General features: G+C 41.7%; 1 protein-coding gene across 1 annotated transcript in view; it reads left to right on the top strand.

Moving 5' to 3' along the window:
• The first annotated feature begins 4832 nt into the window (after positions 1–4832).
• The window catches only part of slc12a4 (solute carrier family 12 member 4), a 22816-nt gene continuing 13860 nt past the window's right edge, over positions 4833–13788 (top strand). The window contains exon 1 of the mRNA XM_084360910.1: positions 4833–5131. Within this exon, the coding sequence (XP_084217036.1) occupies positions 4996–5131 (136 nt within the window). The 5' untranslated portion in view covers positions 4833–4995. The remainder of the gene's footprint in view (positions 5132–13788) is intronic.

The following is a 13788-nucleotide window of genomic DNA, read 5'->3' as shown; positions in this document are numbered from 1 at the left end:
GCTACAACCAGAGAACATGTGGCATGAAACAGATTTGAATGTCAGATGCCTAACATGTAATTGTAGGACTACAGTATGTGCAAGGATGGACTATGTAAGATTTTCTTTTTTTCTAAGTACTATAACTGAACATAAAATAACTCTTTCCTTTTCTCCCAAAATGCACCTGATTAGAGCACACCATCTCTCTTACTCAAACAAATCCTCAAAATAAAGTGTTGCAGATTACTGGGCAGAGGCTTTTGTAAAAACAAACTGCCAGCTGAAAATGAAATGGGAGTATATTTCACTTTATCTAACATGTTTAACTTTCTCAGAAGCAAACAATTGCAACAGAGCTACGTAACAGCCCACCGTGTCACCAACTCGAGTAACGTCTGTGTCCCTCCCCCGCTCCATGTCTGTCTGGACTCCTGCCATGAAACACACACACAGGCAGCAGAGGAGAGCAGAGACGGTTCTCAGAAAGAAACTGTGAATGACCGTGACACACAGTTGACTGTAGTTTTGTAAATTTGACCCATGTGGATATATCTGTCAACCGCATGAGGCATTTCAATTGCCCGAACATAGAGTTGACTTGCTTGATGTTGAGCCCTGCATAGTGTTAACATCCTCGGTTGCCAGCACCACTGTGAGTGAATGGGTCAGGATCAGGGGACCGATACCGATATCAAATCAGTCTCAACTCTACTGTTCATCCAACTACATATTCTGTATCTGTAGCCATCCCACAATCCCCGTCTGGGAAACGGCAACAACTCTGAGCCAACTTACACATTAAAAACAAGATGTTCTTTTGATTGGGAACGTTAGTGGCTCCCCAATAAAATTTGTGATTTATGTCATTTTATAGAGCTCGTCTTTGATGTTTTATGGTTCTAATCATGGTTATATTCATGTATGTTGAAAATGTATCTGAAAATTAAATAATAAAAAAACAGATCGCAATTCTGTAAACAAAACACTGGTACATCTAGGGTTCGGATCTTAATGTGTCAGAGACGCAGGATGCTTACCTGTCGGCATCACTGCCTACTGCAGACTTCAGCCGACCAAGCCGGCTAACTTCCAGTTTAGTGCCCAGCTAACTTCAATAGAAAAATTAATTATTTCATCTTACAGCTCTTCTAGACTTTCCAAATGTTATTGGACCGAATGCCTCAAATTATGATAGTCAAATGAGTCATCCCGCAGGGGTTGCGACGCTCAAAATAATGTATCCACCGTTTTAAAGCTGCTTCTTTCACAATGTAAGCTTATCGGTAAAAGAAATCATTTTGTCAACAGTGGGTCTTTTTCACGGTAAAAATGTTGAGTTGCAATGGTAGGTGAATCACAGTGTTTACTGATTATATTAACAATGGCTCCTTTTTACTCAAGTGTCTTTAAAGGCAACAACAGTGTGACAGTCACATAAGGTGACCTTGAAACCAAAGGAGCTAAATGAAATGTAGCCATTCCTGAGTACACTAATACTGTATTTAAATCATCATTGTGCAGGTGAAGAACAGGTTAAGTGATTATGCCTGGAAGAGAAGCACTACAGTGTTGAACAAAACAAACTGGGTTGTATGATGCTTTATTAAGTTACAAAGGCAGCTGGTTAAAATATAATTTGAGAGGCCCTGGCAAACTAAATATCTCTTGTAATAACGAGACTGATGTGAAAGTTACCACCTGTAGTAACAGGAATGAGACCCACAGAGTGACACGGACTGAAGCCACCAAAGGTTGCTCTCAGTCTAGCTGCATTGAACGGGGAAAGCAGCTATGGAGACAATATATACCATGGACAACCTTTCAGTCACCACAGAAGTCAGGCTGCGTGGCATTCATTGTCCACAGAGGCAGATATTCAGTGCTAGAGACAAAGTGAAAGGGACCCGGGGCCACGTCAAGCTAACGATTGCAGCCAAAGGTAATTGGATCGACTTAAGTCCCCTCGGGCACTGCATTAGAAAATCCTAATCAATGTCACTAGTACAAAGACAAGGGGTGCTTTCACAGCCAATTAGATTTAGCCATGCAGCTAAGAAGCATTCATTCAAAATGCAAAGAAACACCCTCTTTTAGACAATGGTCTTCAAAGACGTTCTTTATCTCATGAAATTCTTAGATGGTGGACAGGATGTGTGTGGGAAAAGCTTTAATACACATGAGAAATACTTTATACGGTCATTATTTAACATCACAGATTGGAGGGGTAGAGCAGCCTTGTATTCAAACCAGTTAAGAAACACAAAATGTATGTTCTTGTAGTTTGACTCTTCAGATTCTGTCATTCATAAAGTGCCTTTAAGAGAAAATGTCAATTGGCAGGTTATGTCAGACCATACACAGTGCTAATTTATGTATTAGGTATTAATAGTCTGACACCTAGAGGTCACTTAAAATATATCTAGAGGCTGAAAAGACCAATTGCATTTGCAGGATGCCTAAGGTGTAAGGCTGCCATCTAGTGGGGGTTAGGCACAATCACAAGTCAGACGAGGTGGAACCTGTTGGAACCAAGTGAAAACAACATTTAGTCATCTTAATGTCGTCTTTATCTCATTTTTTGTTACATTTTATTCAGTTACTGACAGAAACATACAGGGTAATTTCTGCAGGAAGTACACCCCATTGTTTTTTTTGTGACCTGACCTCAATTTGAACCTCTGGCCACACCTGTTAGGTTCATAAGTGCCCTAGGGACAGTTGAGGACAAATGTGAGAAGCTCGCAACATAGCAGTCTCCCACCTCAGTGCCTTCACCACCAGATCCTCAAATGCCTTTCTCCTTTATAAACATGCCGATCCTCTCTGGCCTCATGTTTCCTGGTACCTGCCCCCTCTCCTGCTTACATGTCTTTCCACAAGACTGAGTAATTGTGGTGGAAGAAAAGAAAGAGTGCGTCAGGGCCTGCCTCCCCTGCCTGCTGCTCACTGACCCTCGCTTGTACACAGCACTGCATGGGTTAGTCAGTCTAGGAAATGACCTTATATGGTTGATGGCATCCCATGTGTAATACTTTGCCAGGCCAGCAAGTCAGTCAGGAAAAGACATTAGGGCCTACTTTGACTACTTCAAAGACTTTGACTGTTTGGAGAGAGAGGACAATGTGTTGCTTATTGCGGGGCTGTAAAAGTGTAAAAGTACCGATTAGTGAAGAATCTTGATTTTTACAAATTTACGAGATGCTCCAGAGGCCATTTTAAAGCATTGATAGGAATGAATCATCTTTTAAGTCTAAAGGTTTTTATCTTTCAGACTTTCAAAAGGGTATTTAGATACAGTTTCCTGTGACATTATGGCGTTACTCTAATGTACAGCAAAACAGCATATGTGTCCACACCAAGGTTTCTCAGGTTAAACAGTGTCCGACGTGCCAATATCCTCTGCATATTGAACTTCGACAATTTTACATTAAACATGAACAATCGTCTCATCAGAGCTAACATGCTCGAATAGATTATCGAGGCTGTATTACAAATGAATTTTATTATGATAGTATTGTAAGTATTTTCCATGTTTGTAGGCCATGTGTGCTATAAAAACAAAATAAACCTTGACTGGAGTAGAGAGCTGCAATTATAAGTCAATTACTTGGTTATTAAAAAATTATTGCGCACTGTTTTTATAATTGTTTAGTTGTTTCAGTCATTTTTCGACCATAAATATCAAGCAGTTGCCTGTTCCAGCTTCTTGCATTTAAGGATTCACTGTTTTTCTTTGTCATTTATGATTGTAAATGAATGAGTCTTTGGTCTAAACAATTAAAAAAATCTGCACATTATTCAATAATTAAACTTATCGTAATTGTAGCCATGAATACACAACTGTTTCTCGCTGGGCTTAATTACTGGAAGATCTAGACTTGAGTTAGTCATTTTCCCCTTCTATCACAGGGTTGCCTCATATGCCCGAAAGTATATTTTTATACGTGTGTGGTTGTCCCTCCTGCACCTCAGCCAAGTTAGTGACTTACACTGCAGCTCTTTCATGGATTATTTTCCATTGTTTATGTCTTCAAATGTTTCTAGAACCGAGTGAAAAATCACCCAAGACCCACAAACAGTCTACAAAGCCTCTGCTATCCAAACAGAGCAGCGGCAAGATCTAAACCTGCTTTAAACAGGACCTCTAATAACAGCCTTACTAGAGAGTCTTTGATGTGCTGCTATTATGGTCGAGAGTGGCTACTATTCTTGGGGGGGAAAGGAGGGTAAACTACAGCTTCTGTTAGGGATGTTACTGCTCAGTCATGCTTTAGATCTTCTACAGCTCCTTAACCATCTCAGTTTATGATATATTATACCAAACATTAATTGAATGCCCTTTAATGAATGATTCAGCCAAATTTGCTGACAAAGCTACAATTCAGATCCTGATTGACCGCGGGGTCAAAGGTTGTAATGACACGTTGAGCTGTTGGAATGGGGGTTGGGTCCATTTAACTTTTCCTCTCTTTTTGACAAGCTGCTTCTTCCCCTCCCTCCTCCACTCTGTGCTTCCCCGTCACCAATGTAGTTTGATTATTTTCCAAACTGCCACGTCGCTGTGTGTGTGTGTGTTTTGGGAAAGGCCTGCATACACAGAGGACTGTCTGTCTGAACCTTGGATAGACAAGGTTCACTCTGTCTGCTGTCATTATGACACAGACAGCAGAAAGGGGTCACCCCTCTCCCTCTCACCCTCTCACTCTGCATGACTCAGAGATGACAAAGCTAACTCTTCAGCTGGAGCTGTGCCCCACATGTCACTCTTACCCCTTGGGGAGGGTGAGCGTCTTCCCTAAATGCATCCCTGGGACCTCCATACCCTTTCTGTTCACACAGAAAGCCCAGTGAGGGGCTGGCCTATGGGCGGGGAGTATGATAATACCCTCCAGAGGAAGTGAGCGCAGTGTAGTGGAATGTAGTTGCCATTAGTGGGAGTTGAACTGAGGCCGGCTAACAGCTAGCCTGCTATGTTAAGTCTGAGCTGGAGACGCAGAGGAGAGTGATGAAAACATGCCTCACTTCACAGTGGTACCGGTGAAGGATCAAGCTCAGTCCAGCTACGACAGTCTAGAGGGGATTAACTGGGTGGATTACAGGGACACTGGACAGGACTACCCTGATCATCAAGATACTGTCAGCTCTGATGGTAAGACTCACAACTTATATTAAGCTTTTTATCTCTCAGCTTGGAAACAACGTGACTAATTTGGAAGTTGTAAGGTGTGTCCTAAAAGTGATACTTGGTGAGTTGGACCAAGCACAGCGTGGTAAAGCGTTGCTTTGTCCTGAGAGCCTTCTGAACAGCTGGTTGTATGGTTACCATGGCAATTCTCCCGTGCCAGAAAGCAGTTTTCCTATAGGAGGCAGGTCTGTGTGTGACAGCTCACTTTCAGTAAAGTTGTGGAAACAGTTCTCTTATCATTCTGGAGTATTTCTTGCCTATTTTGTTTGAATAAATTCAGGGACAGATGAGTAACAAAGGGAAAACAATGAAAGGGGTGAGAACCGTGGGGAAAGGCACAACGGGGGTGGGATTTTTGCGAGGGGGGCCGGTACAGCCGCGACAAGAAAAGGCCCCAAGTGCTTCCTTGCACAAAAGATGGAGCTCTCTTTGTGACAGGGGAGGATTTCCTTTCACAGAGATTGGCTGCTCAACAACACAGGAGCAGATTTCTCCCTCCTCGCTCCTCTGCCTCAGCTTGTCTCTCACTGTCACTCACTTGTTTCTCCACTGTATCAGCATGTAAAGAGGTGGGGGGTGGGGGTGGGAGAGAAAACAGAGGAGAAAAGGAGGACAAGGAGAGGCGCTTGTGGGATTATGTGAGAGAAGCTCCGATTTGTGTTGGCTGAGGGAGTAAACCAACTGGGGGAACAGAGTTTTTAATAAAAGGCGCACATGGGTGTGGCCTTCAACATGAAGCACCCACGCTTTACGCTTTGCCCAGAGGGCACAGAAACCACACACTGACTGGCAGTCCATTTATATTACTGTACTGTCTAGCAGGGAATGCGAGGCTGACTGTGTACTTTGTATACAACCAAATGCCATGAGATCAGAGTGCAAGGATGACGACCCATTGAACTTGTCACTGTGTTAATAAGCCTCCAGTGTAAAGACGGGATGCGTGCGAATTTCTGCGTTTTAGTGCATTAATGTGTGAGTGCATATCTATCAACACAGTGCCATGCAGATGAGATGAGCTGTGCTTCAGTGAGCCACAGACCACAAGGACAGATATTTGAAGCGTCACAAGTAGGAATGTCAGCATGTTGACGTAGCTGTTTGCTTGCATATTTCTGGAATGCATGGAAGTCACCCTCCAGGGCCAGTTAATACACTTAAGATACTGTAATGGGACTTTTAAAGTGCAAAAAAAGTAGTTGCTTGAATGTTGGCTAACTTTGTGCCATGCCCTTACAATAGGTTATAACGACAGAGGGAAAGGAAAAAAAGCAGATGTCCTGATGTAACCCTCAATGTTTTATGGGTGAGTTACACATGTGCTTGTGGCCGTCGCCCTCGTCTTCCTGCTGTCATAATTTGCACTAACTCACCCCGAGCCGGGGAACAGCAACAACAACCATCCCATTTGAGGGGATAGCTGCATGCTGAGGTGAACATGGTGAGGGAGAGGAGGAGGAGAAGAAAGAGGAAGTGAGACTATGATGAATGACGAGAGGGTCAACGGGCACACAGTATGTTACCATTACCTTTCAAACACATGTAGGAACTAAACCGCAACAGCTGTTCAAGTCAGTGGAGTTAACTGCGTAGCATCTTTGAAGTATGGATAAGAGTTATTTTAGCCGACTTTAGATCAGTTAGAGTCCAGAAAGCAGTTTGGAACATGTACAACATACTTTGTGTACATATTATATATAATATTTCTCCAACTTTAGTTTTACATGCAGCGTTATGACCCATTTAAACAGCACAAAGTTGGGTGGGGCGGTATTCACTGTGGTTTAACAGTGCCAGAGTGGTTGCCTGTACCGCATGATTTCATCATGGGAGTGGTGGGCTCGCTCGGGTATGGAACATGTGTCAGCTACAGTGTGACGTCTGCAGCATTGAGGAAGTGACACAGTGCCGAGTCTGTTTCACCCCTATGAACTCAGCTCTGTTCAGCACAGCACAGGACAGGACTGGACCAACACTGTGGTCATTGTAACGGTGCTGTACCTCAGGAGCAACTACCCTGAAATAGCCTTCACATTTCAGGGAGGAAAGCATTGCAGAGACGAGCTCTTCTCAGTTTCTTGCTTCTTTTTTAAAACGTGAAAAAGGAGAGCATATGTGTTTGTTCGAACACAACTAGTCCTAGACATTGAGCTTTCTTATGTCACCGATAGCTGGTTAAAACTTTGTCCCCCTCATTTTTGTTTGTAGAAGTCAGAGCTAAGCATGTTAACCAGCTAAATCCGGCGCATCCTGGTCCAAAGCTCCTGTGCTAGTGATGTAAACACAAACACTTCCTGAGTTCCCAGTTAGCCACAGTTAGCAGTTACTCAAGCGATATGTTGTCCCCTATTTGTTTTGAGTATTTGACAGGTGCCCAATTCTGACATATTATGTTATACTTTACTGTAGATGATCTTTAAAGTTTTTTTTCTTAATAGATACTCTGTCTCCAGCTGTGATAAAGTCCGAACCATTGAAATACAGGGACATTTCTTGAAATAGGTCACAAGTGGAAACCTTATATTATTCTCTTGGTCACCTTCTGTCTGTGTGAATGCATTATAATTAGTTTTATTGACATGATTAATATGATTTGTTATGTACAATCTGTTTATGGTAACATCACAACCCTTATGCTATAGTTAAAAATTATTGATACACTGGTAGATCAAGGAGGAAAAGTGAGCAAGACACTTCATTTATCTTCAAATTTTCATAAACACATCCTCATACATAACACATATATGATAACTATTATATTATTGTATTATGACAATAATGATTTATTATCATTATTTTTTGTGTGTGCTTAAATTTCATTACTTTTTGACAACTTGGGGGCAGGGAATCGAACTGTAAACACCACAATGACATATTATCACAATCTTAACTTGTGAAGTAGACATGAGAGCACACTTTTAGACATATCTAGCAAGGAGGACAAGTAGTAACATCAGAACTGTTTTGTACTCTGGTTTCTGTAAGTTTAAGCGTTTGGTCTTTACCTTAACTCTTGAGAAGGATATCTCCACTATGTTCAGCAGTAAAAGCCACTTGTGTTTGGAAACTGTGTTGACAAGCGCTGTAAGACTGAACCAAAACAGTTGCACTCTCATTTCATACATCCAAAACCACAACTATGAACTGAAAGATGCTAAAATGCCAAGAGCTGTGGGAAACGGCACAACTGTGTTCTACAGGCAACAACTTACACATTACAGTATGATCCATAGTAGATATTTTAACCAAGTGTAAGCTCTATTGTTTTCTTTTATTTCCTTCTCCAAGGAGGTAATGTTTGTTATGCTGTGTTGTTTTGTTTGTTGGTGGGTTGGTCAGTTTGTTAGCAGGATTACACAAAAATTACTGAACAGATTTCCACAACACTTGAATGGAGGATGGGTCTTGGCCAAGAATAGACGTCATTGTTTCTTGGTGTTGATCCGGATAAAGGGACGGAACCAGGAATATTTTTTTAACTCTCTTTAAGGTGCAAGATTGTAGCAAGATTTATTTATTTTTTCATTCATTTCTCAGGGAATAATGCATGGATCTTGATGAAAAAACATCAGTTGTATTCTATTTAATTTATTTTTGCTGTTATCTATGACTGAGTACAATCTGTGGCATATCCTAGATCTGATTAGCTTAAATTATGGTTCGACAGTTATGGGTGGTTTAAAATTTAGAGTGACACGGGGCTATTAAATTTAATATCGGATTAGTCCTGATTGAATTAAATTGGACTGGCACTACTCTGGTTGTTATTGGAAAGAAGAGAACATACTTTGTATCTGGGCTCGTAATATAAACATTTAGTGCAAATGTGTGTTTGCTTATCTTTACCTCTGAGAAATGATATAATGAGTGGGTGATTTGGAGAATGCTGCAGTGTGTCCCCTCTCTAATTCAGGAGAACAGGGTGACCATTGCTTTCATGCTGTCTGGCACGCTGCTCAGATGACCCATGAGAGATAAACACACTGTGGCGGAGCAGAAATGTGGAGCTGATGACAGAGTCAGAACCAATTCAGACAAACACGAGTGCACATACCCCTCAAGTTTATTCATCTTTAAAGATCATCATAGATGATACAGAGGATCGTGCTTTAATTAGATTAGCCGTCACATGTTATTTCCTGTGATGTAACTGTCATTGCCGTCCAATCATCTGCCACCTTTGTTCTATCTGCTCATTCGCATCAAAGTGGCAACAGGGCAAGCAGAGCAGCCAGATGTTGTTTTTCCAGTGTGCTCTCCAGCTCTCCCTGAGGATCTCTTAACAATTCAATGCGTTCAGTTTCTCCTGGGTGTACCGAGGTCTTCTTCACACCTTCACGTTTGACATAAAACAGAGATCAGTACAAAACATATACAGTAACATCCATGTAAACCTGAATAGTTTAGTGGCCACATATGAATGATTTCTATTTCAGTTTTTATCAGAGGTATGATGAATGTGAAACGTGGAACTAAATTATCCCCGCTGGTCGACCTTATTGAAAATTCAAAAGCCTGAACAGAAAATGTTGAATATTCCGTCCTTCTTGAAGTTTTTTTTTAACATTAGTGAGTATCATATACAATGTGATATCTGAAATGTACCTTTCTTTAACGATGCTTTCATTAGCTACAGTGGATCCCCATAACAGAATTGTCGAGAGAAGGGCTGTCAGTCACGTTGCAATGCATCAATGTACGGGGGGTAAACTCATTACTTTCCAACCCGCTGTGGACACGACAGGGTATGACTGACACTTTAACCTAATTAATGGTCAAGTGTGAAGTCGCTAAGGGAAAAATATTTACCATCTTGTTGTTTGCATTCATGGTAGTGTGCTGTTTATGATATGAACATTCAGTAGATTATGTGTAGATAAACGAGGCAGTGACTGTTTATCTGCACCACAGGATCTCTGATCTGTACATGGAGCAAAGCCAAACATTAGTGTGTGTGCAGCAGATGTACAGCATAAACTTCATTAAGTGTGTGAAGCAATATCTGCTAAGATGATACAGACAGAGTGACGGACAGTTCTCGTGTACAAACCACACACTCTGTTCAGTCAGTAGTCCTACACCCATTGACAAAATGCGTTTAATTAATTTGAGTCTCTTTCGGAAGTCTGCTGTTCTGTACGATGCACCTTTTCCCGCCCACCTTCACCCCCTGAGGTAATCAGGCTGAACTGCCGTCCTTTTCCTCATCATTAGCACACATCAAAGCTAATATGTTTTGCTGTACGACTCAGCAGGTTAGCATTCCTCTGCTCTGTTCAGATGCAGCTCTGCATGAAACACAGTTATTACAGCTAACATTGGCCTATCGCTTCAGCAGAATTACATTGCTTCAAGCCACAGGCAAGTACAACGATACCAAACAACTATATATAAAGCTTGTAGCAGTTTTTAAGAAGCAAAACATGTTTTTTCCTTGTGCCATTTTGATTTTTCATGACCAACTTGACACTATATACTACATAGGTATACTTTAACTGTACCAATCTCTCCATACATGTAAATAACAACATTTCTGAGTGATATTGTCCGGATTTAGATGTGCACTACAAAAGGGTATGAATGTTGCTTTAGTCAGTGAAAAAATATGCTAATTTGATGTTACAATGCATTGTGGGAAGTGGGAGCTGTCAATCAGAGCAAAGGCACTGGTGGAAGGCACTGGTAGAGCACAGTCGCCCCCCTTGGTGGCCCCATGTTCGAAAAAAAGAGGATAAAACATGATGAAGTGGCCTCTAGGGTGCCCCTCCATTGGACAAAATGTGGTAAATTGCCCTCTCTCACCATAAATATGTCACAACTCTCTGTGCACGGGTGGCCCTTTTTATTTTTTTCACCCCTGCCCCACAAACATCCTGAATCTGCCGCTGCTGGAAGTATATTAGGACCCCAACAGTTTTGAAAATGTGTGTCTCCCCGGGCAGTTCATTATTAAGCTTGCACTTTGAGTTTGAGACATATGTTTTCATGAACATATTGGCATTCATTTACATGTAAATATGGTTCATATTTTGATTGGCTTGCCCTCAGCTTGAACCAAAGTGGGAGTATAGCTGCACTCGTCATGCCCCAGTTATATATTATTTGCTATTATGACAAATACCATGCCTAATGTTATCATGCCTCCGCATTGATGCACCATACTGTGACTAACAAAATGTTAGCTGGGTTAGCTCTGCACTGTATACTAATGCTAACACATAAAGACCCAGCTGGGCTTTGCTTTTGTCTAAATTTGGACTCCCACAATTCCTGCTTGTGACAAATAGATATTAGGTTTCAAAGCAGGCCCCCAAATGAATCATGTCAACGTTTTTCACTTGAAGGAATGGTTGCTCATTCACTATTTTGCCATTGCACATAGAGTGCAGACAGTTATAAGGAGTCAACGTGGCTCTTAGTGCTGGGAGAATCATTTTACAGGCTCAGGAGGAAAATATAATGAGCTGAATACAGTGGGCAATACAGAACAAGTTTACCCTTAAACCATTTGAGCTGCTGCCATGCAACAGTTGTATCATGTTTGCCCAACCCAGACTCACATCTCGCTCTCCTTTTAGAAGGCATGCAGTGTATAAAAGCGGAGGGAGCGACTGACATGCACATACACTTATACTCTTATTAACTGCACGCACACACACACGCACACACACACACACACACACACACACACACACACACACCGCCTCCAAATACATAATAAGTAGAACATTCCTGCCAACTAACTGCAAAGAATAGAGTGAGCTAAGCTGAGTGACTTCCCTGCCTCTCTGTTAAGTCCTAACAGTTTATTAAAGAGGAAGTTTAGCAAAGAGGCTTTTTCAAACCCTAAGAAGCTAATGGGCAGCGATATTGTTTTCCGTTTCTAATCGGCTTTATGAAGTGCAGACACATTACTGTGAAGTTCCTTTCTCTCTCGAACATTAGTGGTTTTGAAAATGCCACTGTATCACTGTATACACTGAATAATCCAAATAGTACTGAGAGTACACAGAGCAGCCTAGATGAAGTAAACCGATGACCTGTTTGCCTTTTTCTGAAAGTTGTTTGTTGGACCAATAACTAAAAAATATTATTGATTTTGTCGTGTGGATTTGCTCAGAGCTTGCTTGTTTTGTGACATTCTTTGCACTTTGAAAAAGACTTGACCACGTAGCATCGTCTCTACGAATCAATCTAGGTGTAAAAACAGCAGATTGTACCCAGACAGCCCTGACACATCAGCAGTCCCTCAAAACGCTTGCTTTGGACTTTTCTCATCAGACTGGAGCTTCAATTGAAAGGGCGTTGACACTTCTACATCTATTGCCTTGGTGGTGTGAACATAAGGGCTCCTGACCATTATGGCAATTATAAATAGAATAGCTGAAATTGTGCTTATAATCTGCCTAAAAGGCTTGTTAACAGGGTGTGTGCTTTTTAAATAATTGTCTTGTAAGCACAACATCCAGTGCGCCACAACACTAACATTTTATACTCTTTGCTGAGAAAACTCAGCACAAAAAGTCCTCGCAAGAGTTAGAAGATTGTTAGTCAGTGGAAAGTAAAAGTCATGTTCAACTTCTCTACCTGGATGCACCCTCCCAGTCCTCCAACACAGACAATCTTTGATCTTCTGGCAGAGGTTGTGAGCTGTTCAGGTGGGGGCACAGGTGACGTGTTGGTACACGTTGCTGTAAAGCCTCTGTGCTGCTCTGTGCGCGCTGCATGACTCCCGTGTGCCTTCATAACAAGCTGGTTAATCTTTAATCTTTTTAATTAGACATTTAATGTCAGGTTATTAACAGGAGACCCCCACAGTCTCCTCAGCTCGATTGTTCGAGTGACTTTTATTGTGCTGGTCTGTGGCTGAGCTATTTTAGGTTTTAGCATTAGGATAGTCATGTGGAACAGAGTATTTGGAGCAGCACAGGCTGAGTAACAGGAAACATCTGACTATACTTTATTTCATGGCTAATTATGGAGCAACATCCATCTGCATGGCTCCCAAAATGCCGGATGTCTCTTTAAGTTGAGCTGTGCCTCTTTTTCATCTGCAGTATTCTCCCTTCATTGCAGCTTTAAACACAGTTTCTTGATTATTATTATTTCATGCCAATGACAGTGAGATGACACTAGAGGACAGTGTTGGCATTGTTTTTACTCTTATCTCTTTCCAGGCATCGCTGCAATCCAGCTGTGAAGGGTTTGGAGTGACACGCCAAAAGGAATTTGACCTTGATGCTTTTATTTTCTTGTGATTTTTGCATCCTTCTGACATTTTACAAGTTGTTGTGATGGTTTTGCTTATTGTCGTATTCTTGGAAGACAATTTATAATTGAGAATACATCCAGATTTATCCAGACTGAAAGTAAATTGAGAAACCCTCAACCCAAGGCTCTTTTATCCCCATGAGCAAACGTGTGTGTGTGTGTGTGTGTGTGTGAGTCAGTGAGTTACCACTGTGTCCTCCACTCCCCACCTCCCACCCCCCTCACTGTGCACCATGTGTTAGATCAGGCCCCTGAATGAGTATTCACCCTGGGTGACCGGGTGTCCCGGATAGAAATCGACAATTCCCCAAGCTAGAGCACAGAGTCGTGTGTTGCAGTCTGCACACAGC

This window comes from Pagrus pagrus (genome assembly GCF_965226575.1).
Source record: "Pagrus pagrus genome assembly, chromosome: 1".
NCBI lineage: Eukaryota > Metazoa > Chordata > Actinopteri > Spariformes > Sparidae > Pagrus > Pagrus pagrus.
This window is presented reverse-complemented; position numbering and strand designations above follow the sequence as displayed.